The sequence below is a fragment of the Myxine glutinosa genome, chromosome 1, assembly GCF_964187855.1.
Source record: "Myxine glutinosa chromosome 1, kmMyxGlut1.1, whole genome shotgun sequence".
Lineage (NCBI taxonomy): Eukaryota > Metazoa > Chordata > Myxini > Myxiniformes > Myxinidae > Myxine > Myxine glutinosa.
The window spans coordinates 185,899,195-185,922,640 of NC_136261.1; the positions used below are offsets into that span (position 1 = coordinate 185,899,195).

Here is a 23,446-nt window from a genome sequence, read left to right on the forward strand (position 1 = left end):
CAATGCAATCCCTTTGTCATGACTGAAAAGTTACTGGATTGAAGCGGTGTATGGATGGTTCATTGTTGACTTGAAACATATAGAATAAACCAGTGTCTCAATGTAATCTCTTCACTTCCATGGTGACAGACATCGTATTGACTTACAGTACTTCAAAATAATTTAATACTTACATTCGTTGATAACTGGTATCCCCACCCAGGTCATACCATCCTCTTCAACTAAAGTATCTAGCAAGCCCGGCTACACCGCTGTTAGACTTTCGGTCTTGTTTTTATTCCTCTTGCAGTAACCTTTGTACTGCCTTTTCATTCAATGTCATCTTACATTTCTTGAACTCACAGTTGTGCCAAGGACATTATACACTACCCTTGTTTCCTTGAAGAGATTTGCTTCCAGGCTGTGCATTTGTCTATGCTGCAGTGACTAAAAATAGGTCCTAAATTGGTGGACACGAATGTCTTTGTGAAATTTCTGACTACCAAAATGTTATTTGATTGTTTAAAAATATTTATACGGTATGACCCATCAGACTCTGCTAGTCAAACTGAGCACACCCACTGATTGATGGTGATGGGGTTGGTTTTGAATCGGCACCATTGGTGGATTGTGCGGAGTTTTTTAAATTGTTTTTTTCTTTTTTTTCTTTTTTGTATACAAGATCGAGTCTCGTGTAAGAGCTAACATCAATCACAAAAAAAAAACGGACACACAAAACATACAATAAAGGGAGCGGGAGACAAGATGGGGAGAGAGAGGGAAGCACAGAAGTACAACAGCAGATAACAGGGACAACCGAAGATCTGTGGGAGGGAGAGCGCTTGGGGGAAGGAGGCATGGGTTTTCCAACATTCCCAAATTTTTCAAAAAAAAAATAAATATTTTTTACATTTGTTGTGTGAAGGTTAACAGGTGTTAACGGATAGTCACCATGGAGTTTGACGCAGAGAAGTTTACAGCGACCCCTAGTGAGGCACAGTTCCGAGCGTTACTAAAATCGGAACTCTTGATATTGGGCAAAAATTTTAGCTTGGAGGTCCGAGCTAAAATGAAGAAAACAGAGATGCAGATAGTGGTGATAGAATCTATGGTGGAACTAGGAACATGGAGAGAGGGAGCCTTGGATTGGTTACCAGAAGAACAAGAAAGTGTGGAGCTCCAAAAAACGGGGATGCAATAATTGAAGAGCCAGGAAAGGTTGGAAGAGAAAAAGCAGAGGAAAGGAGAGTGGAAAGAGAACTCCAGGAAAGGTTAAAAGTACAGGAAAGAGAACTCCAGTAAAGGTTAGAAGAGAAAAAAACAGAGGAAAGGAGAGTGGAAAGAGAACTCCAGGAAAGCTTAGAAGAGAAAAAAACAGAGGAAAGGAGAGTGGAAAGAGAACTCCAGGAAAGGTTAGAAGACAAAAAAGCAGAGGAAAGGAGAGCTGCAAGAGAACTCGAAGCAGAGGAGAGAAGAGCCGAAAGGGAGTTAAAGGACCGTGAATTGGCGCGTCAGCAGGAAATTAAAGTCAAGGAGCTGTAGTTAATGAGAGAACGGGGAGAGGTACCACCCATGCCGACTGGTTCGACAACTAGTCAAAACACCTGGGATGTTGGCAGACATGTGAGGCTGGTTCCACCCTTCAATGAAAAGGAGGTAGCCAAGTTTTTTTTTACACTTTGAGAAAGTGGCTCAAATGCTAAAATGGCCGGAGGAGTCCTGGACCATATTTGTACAAAGTGTTCTGATGGGTAAAGCTCAAGATATTTATTCGGCTTTACCGATTGAGCAATGTGCAGATTATGAGATAGTGAAGAAAACCATTCTCAAAGCCTATGAATTGGTCCCTGAAGCTTACCAGCAAAAATTCCGGAACGCCAGGAAGAGGGAGAATGAGACCCATGTGGAGTTTGCCAGAATGAAAGAAACCATGTTTGATCGGTGGTGTGATTCAAAAGAAGTCGGGAAAGACTTCGAACTATTGCGACAATTGATCCTGGTGGAGGAATTCCAACAGTGTGTCCATGCGGACATTAAGGTACATCTGGATGAGAGGAAGGTACCAAAGTTGTATGAGGCAGCAACCATGGCGGATGACTATGCCTTAACACACAGGATGAGGTTCCATAAACCTAACTTCCCGCCTAGAGTTCGCACGGAGAGTTATGATACATCTGGTGCGGAGAACGAAGATTCAGGGGGTCGGCCTCGAGATGAAAATGAGGACCACTCCGATACCACGACTTCTAGAAATCAGAAGACTGCGGTTCCAAGACAGACCTATCGTCCGGGGGGCTCGAGGCAGACCGCCGCCCCCATGCCTTGGCAGACCACGAGGTTCTCCTCAGGGCCTACTTGTGCTTTTTGCCATAAACCTGGACACTTGATCTCCAACTGTTATGCTCTGGGAAAGGAAAGTCAGGAGCGGAGTTCGACTAGTATGACTCCAAATGCAATGGCCAGTGTGAGAAATCTCCCTCAAAAGGGTTACCAACCATTTATTTCAAAAGGGTTCGTGTCACTGGATGGAGACCCGACTACCCGGAAACCTGTTAGGGTATTGAGGGACACCGGAGCACATCAATCTTTAATGATTGAAGGCATCTTGCCATTGTCAGAGGAGACAGCAACTGGTGATAGTGTTCGTTTACAGGGGATTGGCGGCTGTGTTAGAGCTCCACTTCATGTCATCCAGTTAGAGTCTGATTGGGTGTCAGGACCGGTCACCGTAGGTTTACACGCCACTCTTCCTGTCGAGGGAGTATCTGTGGTTATCCAGAATGATTTGGCCAGTGGTCAAGTTTATGGTAACCCAAGGGTTGGTAAAGAGCCCAGCAGGGAAAATAACACCACACCAGTTAGGGATGGCGACAAAAGTACCAAGTTATTTGTAGGGGACTGAACTTCAAAACAAAGGAAGAAGTTCTGACCTCTGTCTTCAACAAATATGGACCACTTGTGGAAGTGCGGTTGGTAAAAGACAGGGAAACGCAACAGTCAAGAGGGTTCGGCTTTGTCACGTTTGCAAGCACAAAGGACGCCAAAGAGGCAGAGAAGAATTGGAATGGCAAGGATTTGGAGGGTCGGACCATAACAGTAGGGAAGGCATTTCGTAGGCGTCGAGAGGTCTACAGAAGAGGACAACTTGGCGGTAGTTTTGGTGGTGGCCGCAGCCGATATTACTATGGAGGCTCCCAGAGTTACGGCGTCTCCCGAAAGAATGATTATCAGGGTAGCGGCCGAGAAGGAGACCGCTATTCCCGTGACCACAGGGACAAGCGGTCCAACCGGGATTATTACGAAAGTTAGAAAGAGTTGAAGCACTGAATGCTGCGGAGCAGCCGAGTGAACTTTCCTACACAGATTAACCGTGAATGCCACGTTCCTAAGGGCGTCCATGTAGTGAACTTTCCTGCACAGACTAACCGTGAACTCCACGTTCCTAAAGGCGTCCATGTAGTGAATACTTCCAGGCCTCACCACCCAACCACCATGGAACCTGGTTTTCATCTTGGCCTCCCGGAAAAAGTGCTATCGAGTTGCTTAACTTTGGATTTTTGATCAACCCCTTAACCTCCATTCAAAAATGAAAAACAAAAATCTGAGGTTCATGAGATGGAGTTGGCTTTGCAGGAGGTCAACTTGGAAATTGAGCACGTAAAGGGCAGGGACAATGTCGTTGCTGATGCTTTGTCCAGAGTGAATTAACTTTGTAAATCTCTGTGGGTTGTGTGAAATTTTGTTGCTTTATTTTTGAGATGTGATAATTGTTGCCCACAGGAATTGATTATTTGGATTGTGAATTTACTTTTGTTTTTTTTGTTAAAGTTTGCATGCAAAGAAAGTTTTCGCTGTGTTCAAACTTTCTTTCTTGAGGGGGGGGGGGAGTGTTACGGGTTCGTGACTTCCGTTATTGTGGTTTTCACCCACTGGACATGTTTCTGATATTATGTATTATTATTCGTTTCACAAGGTTTATTATTCACGAACGGTTATCAAAAGTTAAAAAGGATAACTGTAAGTGAAACAGGAAACCGAAGGAGAAGACAATGAGGTGAAGAGGGAAGCAGCACGTGCAAAGTCGGGGAAGACGGTGACGTCAGCGCTCCGTAACGAGCCAGGTTTACCGACAGCCGCGAGGGGATTTTGAGTTCCTGGAAGGGACATCCGGCGATATGAATATTCGCTGGAGGAGAGAAATCTGCGACGACAGATTTGGGGCGCTGAGATTCCGACGAATCCTTGCCTCGTCGCATCGGCTCAAGCCAGAGCCGTCAGCCATTTTGAACCCCGTGCTTCGGACACCAGTGAACGTTTGCTTCGTGTCATCTTCACCCCCAACATCCCACGTCTGTCGGGGATGAGTGGGTGCGACCGCTTCATCTCCAATTACGTTGCGGTTTGCTGAGGGAGCGGTGAAGGTGCGCCTCTGGAGGGCGCCGTTGTACAATTTGGCGGGAAGAGCACCCTTGCCCACTGTACACGCTTCGGATATCGACTGGAGAGCGAGATTCGGGCTTCGACCGGATTTCGTCATAGAGACATTGAGGAGTGTCCGATCATTTGCTGGCAGAGCAGTGAGTCACTTGACTTTATATAAGATATATATAGAGTGCACTATCAATGGCCATTTGCTGTACCGTATTACCTGTGTGTGATTTATAATACAAGTTTGTTCATTTATTAATCATTGGTGTGGTTTTACTATTGATTTGCAGCACAGGGTAATATATTTTTCTGCCGGGGTTCCTCTCAGGGTTCGGAGGTCACCGAGACCAGGAGATTGTAGAGGACTCCGTAACAACATACATACATACATACAGACAGACAGACAGACAGACATACATACAATACAGAGACAAATACAGACAATATACAGATAATACACAGACATACACAGACATACCAGTACATACACAGACATACCAGTACATACACAGACATACCAGTACATACACAGACATACCAGTACATACACAGACATACCAGTACATACACAGACATACACAGACATACCAGTACATACACAGACATACACAGACATACCAGTACATACACAGACATACCAGTACATACACATATACGCCATAACTCAATTGTAGTACGATGTTGTTTGTATATATTCATAATGTTTCTAATTGGGTGCCAAAAAAACATGTCACAATATGTGTTGCCACTGTAGAGGAGAAAAATCTATTATTGATGTCGAGAAATATTGCTGACAGGATGGACAGTGTTGCCTTTTTCTGCACCCTATATGTGTTTCGCTCCTCATTTACTACCTCCGCTACCAAAGGTGGATGGAGGTTATGTTTTCACCCCTTTCTGTCTGTCTGTTTTTTGTTTTGTTTGCCAACAAGATATCTCAAAAAGTTGTGGATGGATTCGGACGAAATTTGGCAGAGGTGTAGTGTATGTGACAAGGACGAAATGATTCGATTTTGGTGAAGATCCGGATTCGGATCCGGCTGCTAGAATTTTAAAGTGATTCTTCACCATTGGTAGATAGAGACCACCAAGAACGATACATAGCAGGATATCTCAAAAAGTTATGGACGGATTTGGACGAAACTTGGTGGACCAGTTGGGTGTCTGTTTTCACCCCTGTCTGTCTGTCTGTCTGTTTGTTTGTTTGTGAGCAAGATATCTCAGAAAGTTGTGGATGGATTCGGACGAAATTTGGCAGAGAGGTAGCGTATTTGACAATGATGATTGGATTCGATTTTGGTGAAGATCTGAATATGGATTCCGATATGAGAATTATTTAATTTTTAAAGTGATTCTTCACAATTGGGAGATAGGGCTAAAACCAACATATAGGAGAATATCTCAAAAAGCTATGGATGGATTTGGATTAAATTTGGCAGAGAGGTCGTGTATGTGACAAGGACAAAATGATTAGATTTTGGTGAAGATCCGGATGCTAGAATTTTAAAGTAATTCTTCACCATTGTTTTCCTCCTGCATTCCTTCACGAAATGATATCTCACATTTTCATTCTTCCTCATCCTCATTGTCGTTTTTGTTTTTCTTTCACCATTTCTTACATCAACCTCACCCAACAGTGATATTTCCCATACGGCTTTGACGGCTTTGCCCGAGCAGGGCCTCAGCGCTTTGAAAAATCTGAAAGTATTTGAAACATTTACGCTCAAGGTCCTACCTCCATTTCCTGCCCTTGGATCGCTTGAAGTGGCTAACCTAACATATTCGAGCCACTGCTGCTCCTTCCGAAATGCCAAATCAAAATCAAGGTGAGAAGCACTTTTTCAATCTGATGCTGTCAATCAATTCAGTATGCAGACAAAAAACAAAAAAACAAATGCAGTATACGTAGTATCAATCATTTGTCTTATCAAAAAGGGGCTTTTTACGGTGCTGCCAAGAGGGCAATGCCATCTGGAACAGCGTTTGTCTGTCCGTCCTTTATGTCCTTTCTGCCGGCATTTTGCGGTTTACTCCCTTTAAAATTGGTTTTCTCTGTAACCGTTGGTCCGATTGATAATTGTGACCTCATAGGTCACATGGACCTCCACCCAGCAGATCGAAGCCCACTACGCGGTTGTTAGACTATCGGTCTTGTTTCTTATAATTCGATTGTGTTCATTTTTGCAGGACAGGTGGTTGGGTAAACAGATGTTAAATCTACATTTTGATGAAACAGGTACAAAAACTTTTGACTATCTTAATTTTTTTTTAAGCGGTAAATGATCATAATGCAGCCTACATGAATGGATCATTCTGGTTGAAAGTAGACAAGAGGGCAAGTAACAAGTATGATAAAAAAAACGTGAAAGTCATAGGCTGAATGCAGTTTCTTCTTGCGAGTTTAAAATGGCCTGTATAGATTACATCACCATGTCAAATCCATGTGGTGATGTGATCTGTTCATGCCAAAATGACAATAGTTGAACCCACATGTTGACGTTCATTGGTGAAGTGTGATTATGTACTATTTCATTGTATAACTTCATGATTAGAGATGGCAAGCTGAATTCCTCAACACTGTCAAAAAGCACTTCGTCCCAGATGGTTTCTCCAAACCTGCCCGAGACAGCTGTTGTTCCTCCATTGTAGTGTCTTGAGTCTTGATGTGGTTCTTGTTTACTTTTCCAATCCATCTGCTTCTCTTAACAACCCTCTGTTTCACTTTGCACTTAGCCAAAGGCAACAGAAGTGTTACTGGAAAAATTATTGGTATCATCCATAAGTTGCAACATTCAATCCAGCTATGTTCATGCTCTTAATCTTAGGATAGGGAAGAAAAACGAGGGTGGAGGTTAACTTGTGAAAAAAACTAGTTGAATAAAAAGTTGAATATAAGTTAACTACGTAGTTGAATGTAAGGCATTTTGATTAGGGGAGAACTCATTCATTTGTTTTGTATGCTGCAGCTGATACTTTGCATCATTTTTGAATAACATGCTTATGCCGATGATGCGTATTGAGTAAAGCCTGGATGTGTTGAGTAAAGGAAATAGAGGGAGCGCAAATATTTGAAACAAGTTGAGTGGGGAGAGGAATGTTTCAATCATTTGGGATGGTTGTGAGGATGGGGGTGGGTGGTGTTCAATAAGTCTACCGTTTTTGCATCGTCATCGATGACGTCATTGTCATCATTATCATCATTTTCTGCAGTACTGTACTTTTCAATGAATTAGGAAATTAGTAGACCATGGACAAATCAAAATTGTATCTGCTTGTTGTACTGGGATCAAAGTATCACTAGCTATGTGACAGAAAGAGCAAACAAGTATAGGTACATTCAAAGTACACCGCCCCCATGCCAAATAAATAAAAAACATCCGGTGCGCGGCATTGCTGGGGTGCATTTGGCGCCCGGCGATACCGCCGTGCAGCACAGAAGACGGTATTGGGAGGGAGAGGTGTGCAATAATTGATTGATTAATTGCATAATTAAAATCAATAAATACTAATCATAAAATATTTTCTTAATCCATCGGCTAATAGCATATCTAAACCACCAGTGCTTCATCCGAAGCTGTAACTTTTTGAAAATTAATTAAATAAGCCATTAATTGAAGCAATTTAATAATTAATTGGCTAATCAATAAGTAATTGATCGATTAGTTGATTAATCAATAAATCAAAAATATCCTTGATAGCCACATCACTTGCTCACTGTCATGTCCAAATATCAGCTTCCTTGCTCAAAAGGTGCCTGAGATATTGCCCAGAAGAGAAAGAAAATAAATAAATGATTAATAATGAAAATAAATAAATAATAATCATAAAATAATCAAATAATTAATCAATTGGCTAATAGAATACCTAACACCACCACGGTTTCATCCGAATCTGTAACTTAATTTATTTTAAATTAAATCATTAAACGAATAATTAAATAATTAATCGATGAATTGATTAATCAATAAATCAAAAATATCCTTGATAGCCACATCACTTGCTCACTGTCATGTCCAAATATCAGCTTTCTAGCTCAAAAGGTGCCTGAGATAATGCCCAGAAGAGAAAGGAAATATATAAGTACTTAATTAATCGATAATAATTAAGTAACAAATCAATTAATTGATTAATCAAAAAACAAAAATACGGTTTTTGACAAAGTACTTGCTCATTATTGTGCCCAAATTTCAGCTTCCTAGCTCAAAGGATGGCTAAGATATCGCCCGGACGAACAACCAAGAAAACAAAAAAACAAACAAACAACCAGAGTGAAAACTGAGTACTCCCTTTCATCGCGCATCAGTGCCGGGTGCCCTTGGGGTGCCTGGCGATGACGTCATGCAGCTCCTGGAGATGGCAGGGGAAAGGAGCAGTTTACAACAATCGTAGAATGCCTTTGTTATCATCAGCATTTGTCCAAGACAATGAAGGGCTGACAAGATAGCTCAAAGGTGGTGAACTCGCCCCTGAGTTGTTGAGTCCAGGATTGATTCTCTGTCCAACTGAAAAACTTTCATCCTGGTGCTTCACAGGTAGAGTGGTGGTTCCATCAATGAGTATGCCATATTTCACAAAGGGCATAAAGCTGCCTGTCTTATCTGCTAGTGTTCTCGTGGACAATAGCCTTCTAGTCTGGGATCCGAGACCTCAAAATTTGATTTTGAAGTGACACCCCTGCTATAAAATGTTTGACCCCTAGATCATGTCTGTGGGGGTGTTAGCCACCAGAAAAGTGACTTTAGCAAGGTAGTTTGGATTGCGCGAATTCTGTAGGGACGTTTTTTAACTTGGGGCGTCAACTGTAAAAAAGCAAGAAATTTAGGGGTAGGGGAAATTCAATTGACCATATATCCCATTATACAGGGGTGAGTGCAACAAATTACCACTCATTCTTTTTGTTATAAAGTTGGCTTTTATATGAAACATGATTCAACGTGATTGGACCATCCATGAGGTCAGCAGAGGTCAAAAGGTCACGGAAAGTGGGTTAAGCTAAAAGTTTAGCTCCTTTAGTAAATAAAATCACATTTTTCCTACTTCAAGCTCAATATAGCCAAACTTTTACACCCAAAATATGTTGTTTGTACCCCTCTGATGTTTTTGGGAAAGAAATGCCCCGACTGAACTTAACTTACTGGCATGTATGTCACTTTAGATTTGCATAACTTTAAAGAAAATCACCAAAATCGGGCATTCACACTATATATTTGCACGGTACTCTTCAACATGTTTTAAAACGACAAGTCATACCACATACTGTCTGGAAAAGTGTCATTACCTCTATTTACTCATCATCATCACCGTCATCAGTCAGAAGCCGTCCACATTTTTCTCTGTCGCCATTGCAGGCACATGCAATGATGCATGGTACTCCAGCTTTCGCACAAGGGCAATTCCTCAGGCAGTTCGGTTTCTTCTTACATTTGCAGTACTTCAACTTCGCAGCAGAAGGCTTTGATGGCTTGCTCTTCATGACAGGAATTAACCTGTCACCATCCATACTCCTGCCATACTCTTCAGGTGGAAGAAGCACTGGATTGCTGAGTGAAGCTTGCTTGTATATGCTGATCTGACAAAGGCTCCTGAGAACTTGGAAGTGAAAAGCATCTTCTGTTGGAGGAAGGGAGCGCAGATCTAGTTTGCTAGATGCAAACAAGTGGGCGCGGAGCTTATCCAGGGATGAATACCCTGGCTTGCCGTAGAGATCACAAAAGAAGCTTCATGCTTCAGTTATCACCTGATCATGTGCAGAAGGTCCGGATTCATGTCGGATGAAATTGGACAACGCTGGCTGTTTGTCAACATGCTGGAGTGCGACTTTCACTGCTCTCTTCTTACCCCGTTTGAAAGGATAGCTCACCGAATCACAACCTGACAGAATGTAGGAGATGAGCAGTGTGTCTGTGAGTGCCAATACGTCCTTTCCAACTGCTTTGGCCAACTCATTCACCAAGTCATGGATGGGGAGGAACAGATCATCCTTTTCCACCCATAACTCAACAACGTTTGTCAACCGAGGGAAATGATACATTGACAAGACGATGATATCTGTATCTGTAGCCTGAATGACAACTACGCTGTTGTCACAGCTAGCAATGTGAGCAAAGATTCTGGTGTCCGCCTCCTCGTGGTTAGGGCAGTACAGCTCATCAACATTGGTATGTTCCGTCTGCGTCACACGAGTTGCCTGGGCGTTGACCCCAAGGACCAGGCAGAAGCCATCAGGCCAGGATGCCTCCTGGGACCAACGTGAAGCAAGATACGACAGCAGATTGGTCTTGTGACAAGGGTTTGACAGGAATGTGTTCCAATCAGGGATTTTCATGATGTCCGTTGGAACAAACTCTGGCAAGTTGGTATTTGACTCCCGTCTCTGGCGTTCATCCCCTTTTAGACTCTTTAACCCAAAATCATATTGATCGCCCACGAAATGCACTTCAGTGCAATGTCTGGGTTTCATGTTCAAGAGTTTGTTCCTGTACCTTTCCTGAAGTTGGTCAAATGTACTCAAACCAAGTGTGTTGAACCGCTGGATGAATGCCATTGCATCGACTACATAAACTGCATCAGATGCAGAAGGAGGCAACTCTTTTAACGGTTCCCATGACTCGGCAACCTCTGCCTGTAGAGTGGATAGATAGTTGGATTTGCAACCTTTCCGCATGGAAAATCCATTCTTCTCTGGCTCAAACAACGAGGGAGGGTACTCAAGCCATTCGTAACTAAATGCCTCAGTCCGTGCCTCATCACTCAGGTCCTGTGCGAAACAAAGTTGCCCTTGTCACTGCACTCTCCTCTCTGATGACTTCTTTCACAGTGTCCATCTTTTTCTTACTTTTCTTCAGATGCGTGGCGAATGTTTCTATCTTTGGTTGGACAATCTTGTCTGCATTCGTCGTCGTGGCAGCATCCATTGCCTCCAAGCCTAGACGTTTGGCATCTACCAGGGTAGTTGCTGCAAGAATCTGACCTGTGGATATGTTCATTAGTTTATCTGTCACAAGTGAAGGATCGAATGGGTTTTTCATCTTCTCTTCCACGGTCCGTTTGATCTGCAACACGGCTTCCATGTCGTCTTTCCTCAGCTTCTCGTGGTGGTCAGATTGCGGCGAGGCCATGTGTGCCATCTGTTTTACACTTTCAGAGACAGAGGTCATGAACGGTAGAGCCTTGATGTACTTTTCTCATGCTGATTCAGACTGTGTTATACCCTTAAAGAGGCTTGTTTTGCCTTCCCTATTGTAGGTCTGTTCAAGGGCAAGGTCTGTCCACACACCATTAAAGTCTCCTGCAGTCTGGTGAACTGTGAATTTGCCAGCTGCAAACTCCTCGTGCACTTCTGGTGCTGTTTCTGGAAGCTTTTGCATCTCACTGAGATAGATCGGAAGGCAGGACATGTACTTACTATGGCCGGAAGCAATGGTATAGGGTAGCATATTCTGTACCTCTTGTAAGTGCTGTTGCCACAGCCCAGCTCTCAGCATGGATGTAACGCCTTAGGATAAGCCCTATGTCTATGTACATGCTCCAAAGATGGGCTGTCACTCCTAATCCCTTCTCAAAATCTCCCCAGAGTGACTCCAGTGACTCTAGGCATTTCATGACTTCCTTCATGAGTGCAGCAAATTCGTCCTTCTCTTTCCTGTCAAAGGCATTTCTAAGACTTTCAAGCAGAGACGAAAGCAAAGAAAGTGTCTCCTCATTCTTCTCGAACAACCGCCATTTCTCAAATGCCTCCGACTTCAGCATGAACAATGCCTCACTCAACCATGAATGATAACGGACCATCTTATAATCATCTTTTCCTGCCATGACTTTATTGGCTGTACCTCGACCACAGATATCACTAGAAACCAGAATGTCCTCTATGCCACTCTCCATTATGAAAAATCCAATAGATCCCAAAAAGTTCTGGGCAATATGGAATCCTCCAAGTCGAACAATAACATCTTTGTACTTTTCCAATTCCTTCCTAAACAACCCCTTTACTCTGTCATATATCGCCTGGTCACAAGTCACCATCGTCTTAGCCTGACCCATCTTAAGACTCAAGGAGACAAAGTAGTCCAATGAGGTCTGGACTACATCTGCGTTGGTTGGGTTTTGTGGAAGCAATGGTCCACAACCAATCTTTGTTTTCTCTGCATGTTGCCCAGAACTGTATTCAAAGAAGCTGCTCCATGTCAGGCTACCAGTGTCCTTGTCGTTTTCACCCGTCATCAACTGTGTTGGATACATCCTCAGTAGGAACCAAACGATGTTCTTGTCAGCTAGAAAGCAGGCTTCCCCCTTGTCATCATGAGGAAGTTCAATATCACGTAATGACCTAGCCTGTCTTCTGTCCTTCAGTGTCAGTTTACTACTTACTGGAACGAATTTGTCTGGTTCACTGATAGTCAGTTTCCTGGTTTTCTTAAGGGGCACTGCCCCCACTACCTCCCCACTTCCTTCTCCCTCAAATGTGTACTGATAAATTATATTTGTTGTAGCATCAAAACTACCACCATCTTGTGTCTCTGAATGGAAGTTTAAGGCTGAAGATCGATGGTAATCATAAAGATCAGCAAGAGTGAAGCAAGTTGCTGAAACAAATGTAGCATAATAATCCCTAGCACCACACAAAAGATGAAAAGCATCAACCACCACAGTAAACCATCACTATTACGATCAATATAGGCCAGAAACAGTAGAGGGATGCAAGGAACATATTGTGACATATACATATGTGAATTATTTGATAAAGGAGCTAAATTTTCAGCTTAACCCACTTTCCGTGACCTTTTGACCTCTGCTGACCTCATGGATGGTCCAATCACGTTGATTCATGTTTCATATAAAAGCCACATTTATAACAAAAAGAATGAGTGGTAATTTGATGCACTCACTCCTGCATTATGGGATATATGGTCAATTGAATTTCCCCTACCCCTAAATTTCTTGCTTTTTTACAGTTGACGCCCCAAGTTAAAAAAACGTCCTTACAGAATTCGCGCAATCCAAACTACCTTGCTAAAGTCACTTTTCTGGTGGATAACACCCCCACAGACATGATCTAGGGGTCAAACATTTTATAGCAGGGGTGTCACTTCAAAATCACTTTTTTACACATTTCCAGGCCTCGGATCCCAGACTATTCTCTTTTATAGTTATTGTGGGACCTTTTCACGTCTTCAAGTGAATACTAGCAAATGAGACATTTGAAGGACGGTATACTCTGATATACTTGCCCTGCTTGTTAAACCACAGGATGGTGGTATCTAATATATAAAGCACTTTCAAACTACTGACTCAATCACTGATATAAATGTTTTTTACATTACATGTGGCGTAGAGAGCTGAAATTTCACATGTCGTTATTATGAAGTCTCGTATCCGGATCCGGATTTGGATCTTCACCAAAATCGAATCGATTCATCCTTGTCACACACCCAACCTCCATGTCCATTAAGTTTCATCCGAAATCGTCTAGAACTTTTTGAGATATCATGCTACATATTGGTTTTTGCCCTATCTGTCAATGGTGAAGAATCACTAAACAATTATCGGATCCGGATCCGGATCTTCACCAAAATCTAATCATTTCGTCGTGGTCATATACCCAACCTCTGCACCAAATTTCGTCCGAATCTGTCCACAACCTTTTGAGATATCCTGTTCATAAACAAACAGACAGACAGGGGTGAAAAAGTTACCTCCATCTACCCTCGGTGGCGAAGGTAATGAGGCCTCTAAAGTGCTGTTGGAGTTGAATGAACAGTCAAGGTCAGAGAAGGCCTCTTGGTATTCCTCTTTTTCACACATTAGTGTGAAAGGTCGACTTTTCCCCTTGCCTTTGAACATGCTCGTGGAATAACATCCCATGAAGACCAATTAGATTGTTTGAAACACCATCACCCAGACTATCTCGAATGATTAAATGCCAACTAGTTGGTATTCATAGAATACTTACCCCACACAGTCAACTTGGTGCGAGGCAACTCTTATGTTTTTGAAGGATTTTTTTCTTTGATGCATTATGACTGCCAGACCACATGAGCGATGACGTCATAAATTTAAATTCTCTAATATAATTGTTCCGTAGATCACAATCAAGAAATTTCAAACTGATCGGACTAAGCGTTGTACTTGTCAAATTATGACGTCATAATTAAGGCACCAATGACGTCATTGTCAACAAAACTTATTCCCCATGCGGAGTTCTTTACAATGAGCTACATTAAAAAAAAATTTCCCATGGAGCACTTTCAGAGATATGGAGGTGCCACGTTTTTCGTTTTTTCCAAGATGGCGCCTGTACCACGTGACCTATGACGTCATACTTATCATTATAACATTCCAGAGGAGGAGGCAGGCCCTCCTATGGTGAAAATTTAGTGTCCATCGGACTTACAGTTGCAGAGAATTTTTTTTCATACTGATCGGATCAAGTGTTGTACTTGTCGAATTTTGACAGCTTATTGAAGGCACCGATGACATCATCATTAACATATCTTATTTCCCATGAGTACTTGACAAAGATCCAAGTTTCAATTTTTTCCCATTGAGCGGCTTTGGAGATATGGAGGTGCAACGTTTTTCCATAATGGTATCCGTACCACGTGACTTATGACGTCATAATTATGAATAACAAATTATACAGGTGGAGGCGCTGCTATTGTAAAATTTCGTGTCAATCGGACCAACGGTTGCCGAGAAAATGAATTTCAAAAATGCAGACACGTACGCCACATGTACGCCACACGTACGCACACACGCACATATGCAACCGAATGCCTAACCTTGCTTTGCGCATTGTGAGTGCAGGGTAAATATCATTAGACAGACCCTCAATTGTGTGGCCTTTTGCTTGGCAGGTTGCGACCACATACTTAACTAGAAGGTATTCATAGAATACTTACCCTGCGCAGTCAACTTGGTGTGAGCCAACTCTTCTATTTTTGAATGTTTCTTTTTTTTTTGATCCAATATGGCTGCCAGACCACGTGAGCGATGACATCATAAATTTATATTCTCTAAATAATTGATGCATAGATCATACTCAATAAATTTCAAACTGATCAGACGAAGCATTGTCCCTGTCGAATTATGACGTCGTAATTATGGCACCAATGACGTCATCGTTAACGACACCTATTCCCCAAATGGAGTTATTTACAATGAGCCACGTTTCAATTTTTAAAATGCTGACACGGCACACACTTTACTTTACTGAAATGCATACACAAATGTTATATTTTCGTCAAAAATCGTTGGAATTTTGCCAAATCTGTTTTGGTACTGTGTTAATATACCTCAGTGATTGACAAATCTGAAATCAGAATTTTATTTGAGGTCAAAATGACCCCGTGAGGTCGCTCCGTACTTTGCCTGCTCGTCATTTGCAGTGTGATAATTAATTCCATGCCCACACTAGAAGCCTCTTCTTCTTCACGAAATAACAACTTCTAGCTCCCAGATCGTACATCCAATCATCTTGAAATTTTGCAGACATGTTACACGTTATTACCTCTACTATAATATAAAGTTTTACATCGATCAATATAGCGATTCAAGAGTTATAAATTTTTTAATATTTTCGTTTAATTATTTATATCTGCCAAACCACGTGACCTATCGCAAATTCCAAAAGGTGATTTTAGTACACTGATATGCTGAACACATCTGTGAAGTTTCCCCTCGATAGGATCACAAATGAGGGAGGAGCTTGGTTTTAAAGGTTTATGCTTTAAAACGTCATAACTCCAAAACCATGTGATGCATGACGTCATTCTCGCTAACCTTTTTGTTCGTCATGGGTATGCGATTCTGCTTGCAAAGTTTGGCCTTGATCTGATCAGTCGTTCAAGAGAAAATTGGATTTTAGTGGTTTTTCACTCAAAACAATATGGCGTCCAAACCACGTGACCTACGACGTCATAATTTTATTTCTGCATCAATTTATACCGAGAAGATGCTCAAGAAATTTCATCCTGATCGGATAAAGTTTTTTACTTGTCGAATTATGACGTCATAACGGCGGCACCTACGACGTTATCATTCACCTATGTTATTCCGCATGGAGAGTTCTTTGCAATGAGACCTGTCTCAATTATTTATGTGCAGTGGTTTTTGAGATATAGAGGTGCAAAGTTTTTTGTTTTTTCCAAGATGGCGGCCGTACCACGTGACCTGTGACGTCATAATATTCACTGAAGTATTCTACAGGAGGAGTCCCTCCTATGGTGAAAATTTCATGTCAATCGGACCAACAGTTGCCGAGAAAATGAATTTTTAAAATGCAGGCACGCACGTACGTACGTACGTATGACGTACGGACGGACCCTAATGCTTAACCCTGCCTTTCGCTTCGCGAGTGCAGGGTATTAAAAGTTTTGGTCACTATCATGTCCAAATATTAGCTTCCTTAAGATAACATTACAATGAGAATATTTCATTTTTCTCATTTGCCATCATGCACATTATACCTAGCGATGATGAGTTTAGTTACATTATACCGATCACCGGTCACCTTGATATTAAACTGACCACAAAAATATTAAACATTATAGCGATCACCTTGATATTAAACTATTTTTTAAATGAGGTCTCTTTCTTTATTTTTGACTTTTTGCTTAACAAAACCTTATTGTGATTTGCAGCTCCTTATTGTACACCGCTGCTTTCCTATTTCATCTCCAGGCGCTGCATGACGTCATTGCCAGGCACCGAAGGGGGCTCAGCAATGATGTATGCTGAAAGGGAGTACTCAGTTTTCACTCTGGTTCACTCTGTTCAGTCTGGGCAATATCTCAGCCATCCTTTGAGCTAGGAAGCTGACATTTTGGTCCCCCTGTGCTGTCTTTCCCTCGCGGTCCCCCTGTACTGTCTTTCCCTCACGGTCCCCCTGTGCTGTCTTTCCCTCACGGTCCCCCTGTGCTGTCTTTCCCTCGCGGTCCCCCTGCACTGTCTTTCCCTCGTGGTCCCCCTGTGCTGTCTTTCCCTCGTGGTCCCCCTGTGCTGTCTTTCCCTCACGGTCCCCCTGCACTGTCTTTCCCTCGTGGTCCCCCTGTGCTGTCTTTCCCTCGCGGTCCCCCTATACTGTCTTTCCCTCGTGGTCCCCCTGTGCTGTCTTTCCCTCACGGTCCCCCTGTGCTGTCTTTCCCTCACGGCCCCCCTGTGCTGTCTTTCCCTCGCGGTCCCCCTGTGCTGTCTTTCCCTCGCGGTCTCCCTGTACTGTCTTTCCCTCGTGGTCCCCCTGTGCTGTCTTTCCCTCGCGGTCCCCCTGTGCTGTCTTTCCCTCACGGCCCCCCTGTGCTGTCTTTCCCTCGCGGTCTCCCTGTACTGTCTTTCCCTCGTGGTCCCCCTGTGCTGTCTTTCCCTCACGGCCCCCCTGTGCTGTCTTTCCCTCACGGCCCCCCTGTGCTGTCTTTCCCTCGCGGTCCCCCTGTGCTGTCTTTCCCTCGCGGTCCCCCTGTGCTGTCTTTCCCTCGCGGTCCCCCTGTGCTGTCTTTCCCTCACGGCCCCCCTGTGCTGTCTTTCCCTCGCGGTCCCCCTGTACTGTCTTTCCCTCGTGGTCCCCCTGTACTGTCTTTCCCTCGTGGTCCCCCTGTGCTGTCTTTCCCTCGCGGTCCCCCTGTGCTGTCTTTCCCTCGTGGTCCCCCTGTGCTGTCTTTCCCTCGCGGTCCCCCTGTGCTGTCTTTCCCTCACGGCCCCCCTGTGCTGTCTTTCCCTCACGGTCCCCCTGTACTGTCTTTCCCTCGTGGTCACCCTGTGCTGTCTTTCCCTCACGGTCCCCCTGTACTGTCTTTCCCTCGCGGTCCCCCTGTGCTGTCTTTCCCCTCGCGGTCCCCCTGTACTGTCTTTCCCTTGTGGTCCCCCTGTGCTGTCTTTCCCTCATGGCCCCCCTGTGCTGTCTTTCCCTCGTGGTCCCCCTGTGCTGTCTTTCCCTCACGGTCCCCCTGTGCTGTCTTTCCCTCGCGGTCCCCCTGTGCTGTCTTTCCCTCGCGGTCCCCCTGTACTGTCTTTCCCTCGCGGTCCCCCTGTACTGTCTTTCCCTCGCGGTCCCCCTGTGCTGTCTTTCCCTCATGGTCCCCCTGTGCTGTCTTTCCCTCACGGTCCCCCTGTGCTGTCTTTCCCTCGCGGTCCCCCTGTACTGTCTTTCCCTCGTGGTCCCCCTGTGCTGTTTTTCCCTCACGGTCCCCCTGTGGTGTCTTTCCCTCGCGGTCCCCCTGTGCTGTCTTTCCCTCGTGGTCCCCCTGTGCTGTCTTTCCCTCACGGTCCCCCTGTGCTGTCTTTCCCTCGCGGTCCCCCTGTACTGTCTTTCCCTCGCGGTCCCCCTGTACTGTCTTTCCCTCGCGGTTCCCCTGTGCTGTCTTTCCCTCACGGTCCCCCTGTGCTGTCTTTCCCTCGCGGTCCCCCTGTGCTGTCTTTCCCTCGCGGTTCCCCTGTACTGTCTTTCCCTCGCGGTCCCCCTGTGCTGTCTTTCCCTCGCGGTCCCCCTGTGCTGTCTTTCCCTCGCGGTCCCCCTGTGCTGTCTTTCCCTCGCGGTCCCCCTGTGCTGTCTTTCCCTCGCGGTCCCCCTGTGCTGTCTTTCCCTCGCGGTTGTCAGCTCTTTCACGAGCCTCGATTCAGTATAACAAAAAAAAGAAAGAAAAAAAAAGTACTTTGTCAAAAACGTTATATTTTGTTTTTTGATTAATCCATTAATTGATTAGTTATTTCATTATTAGCGATTAATTAAGTACTTATACATTTCCTTTCTCTTCTGCGCATTATCTCAGGCACCTTTTGAGTTAGTAAGCTGATATTTGGACATGACAATGACCAAGTGATTTGGCTGTAAAGGATATTTTTGATTGATTGATTAATCAATTGATCGATTAATTATTTAATTATTTGATTAATGACAAACCTTTTTTAAATTACAGTTTCGGATTAAATGGTGGTGGTTAATGTGTTCTTTAGCCAATTGATTGATTATTATTTACTTTTTTTATGATTATTATTTATTTATTTTCATTATTAATCATTTATTTATTTTCTTTCTCATCTGGGCAATATCTCAGGCACATTTTGAGTTAGGAAGCTGTTATTTGGACATGACAATGAAAGAATGAATGATTGAATGATCGTTTTAAGGCCATTTTCGCCGCTAGAGCAGGGGTTAGCCTTGCGGGCCCCATGACAATCATGGTTCCCTGTTTGAGGCAATGTTTTTATGGCCGGATGCCGTTCCTGACGCCAACCCTTAGTCACCTCTTACGATGCGCAGGGATACGGTGTACCTATTCTAAACCGGGGTACACACCGGGATTGGACATGACAATGACCAAGTGATTTGGCTGTAAAGGATATTTTAGATTTATTGATTAATCAATTAATCGATTAATTATTTAATTACTTGGTTAATGACTAAAAAATTTTTTTTTTTAAGTTACACATTCGGATGAAATGGTGGCAGTTTATGTGTTCTATTAGGCAGTTGCTTAATTATTTAATTTTTTATGATTCTTATTTTTAAAAAATTAATTATTAATCATTTATTTATTTTCTTTCTCATCTGGGCAATATCTCAGGCACCTTTTGAGCTAGGAAGCTGATATTTGGACACGATAGTGACCAAGTGATGTGGCTATAAAGGATATTTTTGATTTATTGATTAATCAATTAATCGATTAATTATTTCTTGATTAACCCTTTGAGTACGGATGACGTCCAGTGCCGCAACCCGCGAAAAGGTTTTGTGTACGGATGACGTTACTTCACGTCATCGACTGTACCTATAAATAGATCGTCAGTACGTGGTTGCATTGAATTTATACACTGAACTACTGCCTGGAGATTGTTTATAGTTACTCTGGCCAAAATTAATCCCATACCGGGGGTATTTTTATCAAAAATAAATCCCATACTCAAAGGGTTAATAAATTATTTATTTAATTTTTTCGATTAATGATTTAATTTTCAAAAAGTTGCAGCTTTGGATGAAGCACTGGTGGTTTAGGTATGCTATGATTATTATTTGTGATTATGATTATTATTTATCGATTTTAATTATGCAATTAATCAATCAAATATTGTGCACTTCTCCCTCCAAATACAGTCTCTATGAGCTGCGCTGGAGGATATTTAATTATTTGGCATGGGGGCGATATACATTTTGAATGTATCTGTACTTGTTTTAATGTTTATTTTTTCAATGGCCTGGTCTCCTTCCAAATATATATATTTTAAACAGATCCATTTGACATACCTGCATTTCTTCGTCTTTCTTTTACGGCCACAATGAATCCCACGTTCTTCTGGGGATGGCCAGGGGAAGTTTTTGGTCAAAGTCTTTCACGAACCGGCTGGGTATGCCTGACGTTCGACTAAGTATCGTTAGGGCAGGAATTTGGTCATGGTGCCAGCGATTACTCACTTACTTTTTGCGAAGATCACCGTAGGATCTTTAACGTCCACCTACTAATGCCAGCAAACGGGACGTCCAGCTTAACGTCCATCCATCCGAGGGACAGTCTGACAAACACATTGATGAATCACCTTGCCTGTGAAACACCGTCGGATGACAGTTTATAGGTTGGCCGATATTCAAACCCAGGATAGACAGCTTCGAGGCGAGTGTGTTGACATGCCTGCATTATTTATTTAATTCACCCTCAAATTGGAACATTGGTCCTTATTTTAAAATCACTGAGAAGAGAATACTAATTCCTGATGGAGGCAACATTAATGACCTGAGCCTATGAACATGTGTGAAATAGTCGCTGCCTCCAATATGTGATGAAGGTGAATGTGTTATTCAAAAGTTTCCATTAATGAAAAATGAACTATGTCACCTCACTACGAAATCAATGATTCTTGTGTCTAAGGCTTTGTCGTATGTGAGTCTTACATGTAAATCTGATATCATTCTAATTGCGTGTTGAATAGGAGTTTATGTTAGAAAACTTTCAGAACTTGATATAAAAATTTTCATTTTTAATGATACCTCTTTTTGATACCTTACCCATGTGTGTTTTAGAGAGTATGATGGTCTCTGCAACATCTCTGACGCCACGAGTAAGAATGTTGATCAAGTCACCAAGGACAATCTTACTCAAAGTCAAAAAGACTATGAGGATGTGTTTTACACTGCGTTCAAGGTATGTGTTAATGTGTTAATGCGTTTTACACTGCGTACAATTTGCCCGTTTTTTGGATACTTATTAGTATCTCTTATTAAAATAGAGCAAACGTATATGGTTATGTTTGTCTGTCTGTTTGTTTGTATGTATGTTTATATGCGACCAAAACGTCTTCTTCTTCTTCAAAAAAAATGAACACCCTCTTAATTACGTTTAGACTGCTGAGACCCCTCAGACCTTTGACGACCCTTTAAGTCCCCCAATACCTTTAAGACCACCAAGATCCAAAATACCCTTAAAGACCCAAAATAACCGGAAGACCCCAAAGAACCCGAAGATCCAAAATACACATGAAGGCCCTGAGGCTCAAAAAAGACTCTGAAGGCCAAATGGCCCCAAAGACCCAAAATACCCCAAAGACCCAAAACACCCCGAAGACCCAAAAGACCATGAAGACCCAAAATGCCCTAAAGACCCCCCCCCCCCAAAAAAAAACCCAAAAGACCCAAAACACTCCGAAGACCCCGAAGATCCAAAACACACCGAAGACCCAAAAGACCCCAAATATCCTGAAGATCCAAAAGACCCCAAAGACCATGAAGACCCAAAAGCCCCTGAAGATCCCAAAGACTCTCTTCACTCTTCCTCACTCTCCCTGCACTGCGCTCTCTCCACCTTACCCCCAGGAGTACCTCTGGCTACGGCTTCCCCTTCGCTCCCACCTTTTGTTCATATGTGTGTTGTACCACCCACCAAACAGTGATGACTCCATCTACATCTCGCTGTCTGATAACATGGACAAACTTCTATCTACTCATCCCAACTCTCTCTTCCTCAAATGTGGTGATTTCAATTGTCATCATCCCAGCTGGCTAGGTGTGGGTACCTCTCTCACCAGCCATGGCTCCTCAGCAAAGGACTTCTGCGACTCATTGGGACCGACACAATCTGTCAATTTCCCGATCCAAATCTCAGTCAACGGAGCATCTTCTCTTCTAGACTTGGTTATGACTAACTTCCCTGCAAATGTCTGCTGCTCTTCTTCTGCTCCAATCGGCTCATCTGATCATGTGCTTGTTAAAGTGGACATCTCTCTGGCCATTCTCAGAGAGCCTCCTCAGCGTCGACGAGTCTGGCATTTCACTCAGGCTAACTGGCATGGTCCTCAAGCAGCCATCAATCATCTGGACTGGTCTCCTATCTCCACTGCCTCTGACATCAACTCATCCTGGGAATTCTTCCAAAGTAAATTGCTCTCTCTCATGCACAGATTTATCCCATCTCATCTTCAGTTGTCATACCCTTCCTCCTGTCCATGGTACACGGAATATTGTGGTGAGGCAGTTGCCCTGAAACAACTTGCCATCGCCTCCTGGAAGGCAAATCCAATGGAAGGAAATCTCATTACCTTTCACAAAGCCCGGAACAAGTGTGTGTCCACCCTCAGGAGAGCCAGGAAACAATATCTCTCTACTCTCAAGCCTGAACTCTCAAACCTGTCTCCCTCTTCCAAATCCTGGTGGCATCTGGTCAAATCTGTTTCTGGTGTGCGTTCCCCTTCCATCCCCTCCCTTACCTCAAACAGCTACACAGCTGACTCCGCACATAAAAAAGCTGAATGCCTCAACTTTGTGTTTGCCTCAAACTCTTGTGTCCCAAACCCATCCTTCTCTGTATCCACCGTACCCAGTCGTACCCAGCTGCTCCTGGACTCTGTGTCCTTCTCTCCTGACAAGGTGGAGAAGATTTCGTCAAACCTCGACTCTGATTCTGCAACTGGACCAGATGGCATCAGCCCACGGGTCCTAAAATCCTGCTCTGTCGCTCTTTCACTCCCTCTCTCAGTTCTCTTCACCCTCTCTTTTGCTCAATGTCATCTGCCATCAGCTTGGAAATCAGCCAACATTACTGCTTTATACAAAAAATGTGCAAAA

At 43.3% G+C, this 23,446-nt stretch overlaps 1 protein-coding gene across 1 annotated transcript in view; it reads left to right on the plus strand.

The window, feature by feature from the left end:
* Positions 1-23,446, plus strand: part of LOC137431897 (lutropin-choriogonadotropic hormone receptor-like) — a 97,329-nt gene that overhangs the window by 59,760 nt on the left and 14,123 nt on the right. Inside the window, exons 9-10 of the mRNA XM_068123733.2 lie at positions 6,045-6,233; positions 21,410-21,530. Coding sequence (XP_067979834.1) covers positions 6,045-6,233; positions 21,410-21,530 — 310 coding nt within the window. The remainder of the gene's footprint in view (positions 1-6,044; positions 6,234-21,409; positions 21,531-23,446) is intronic.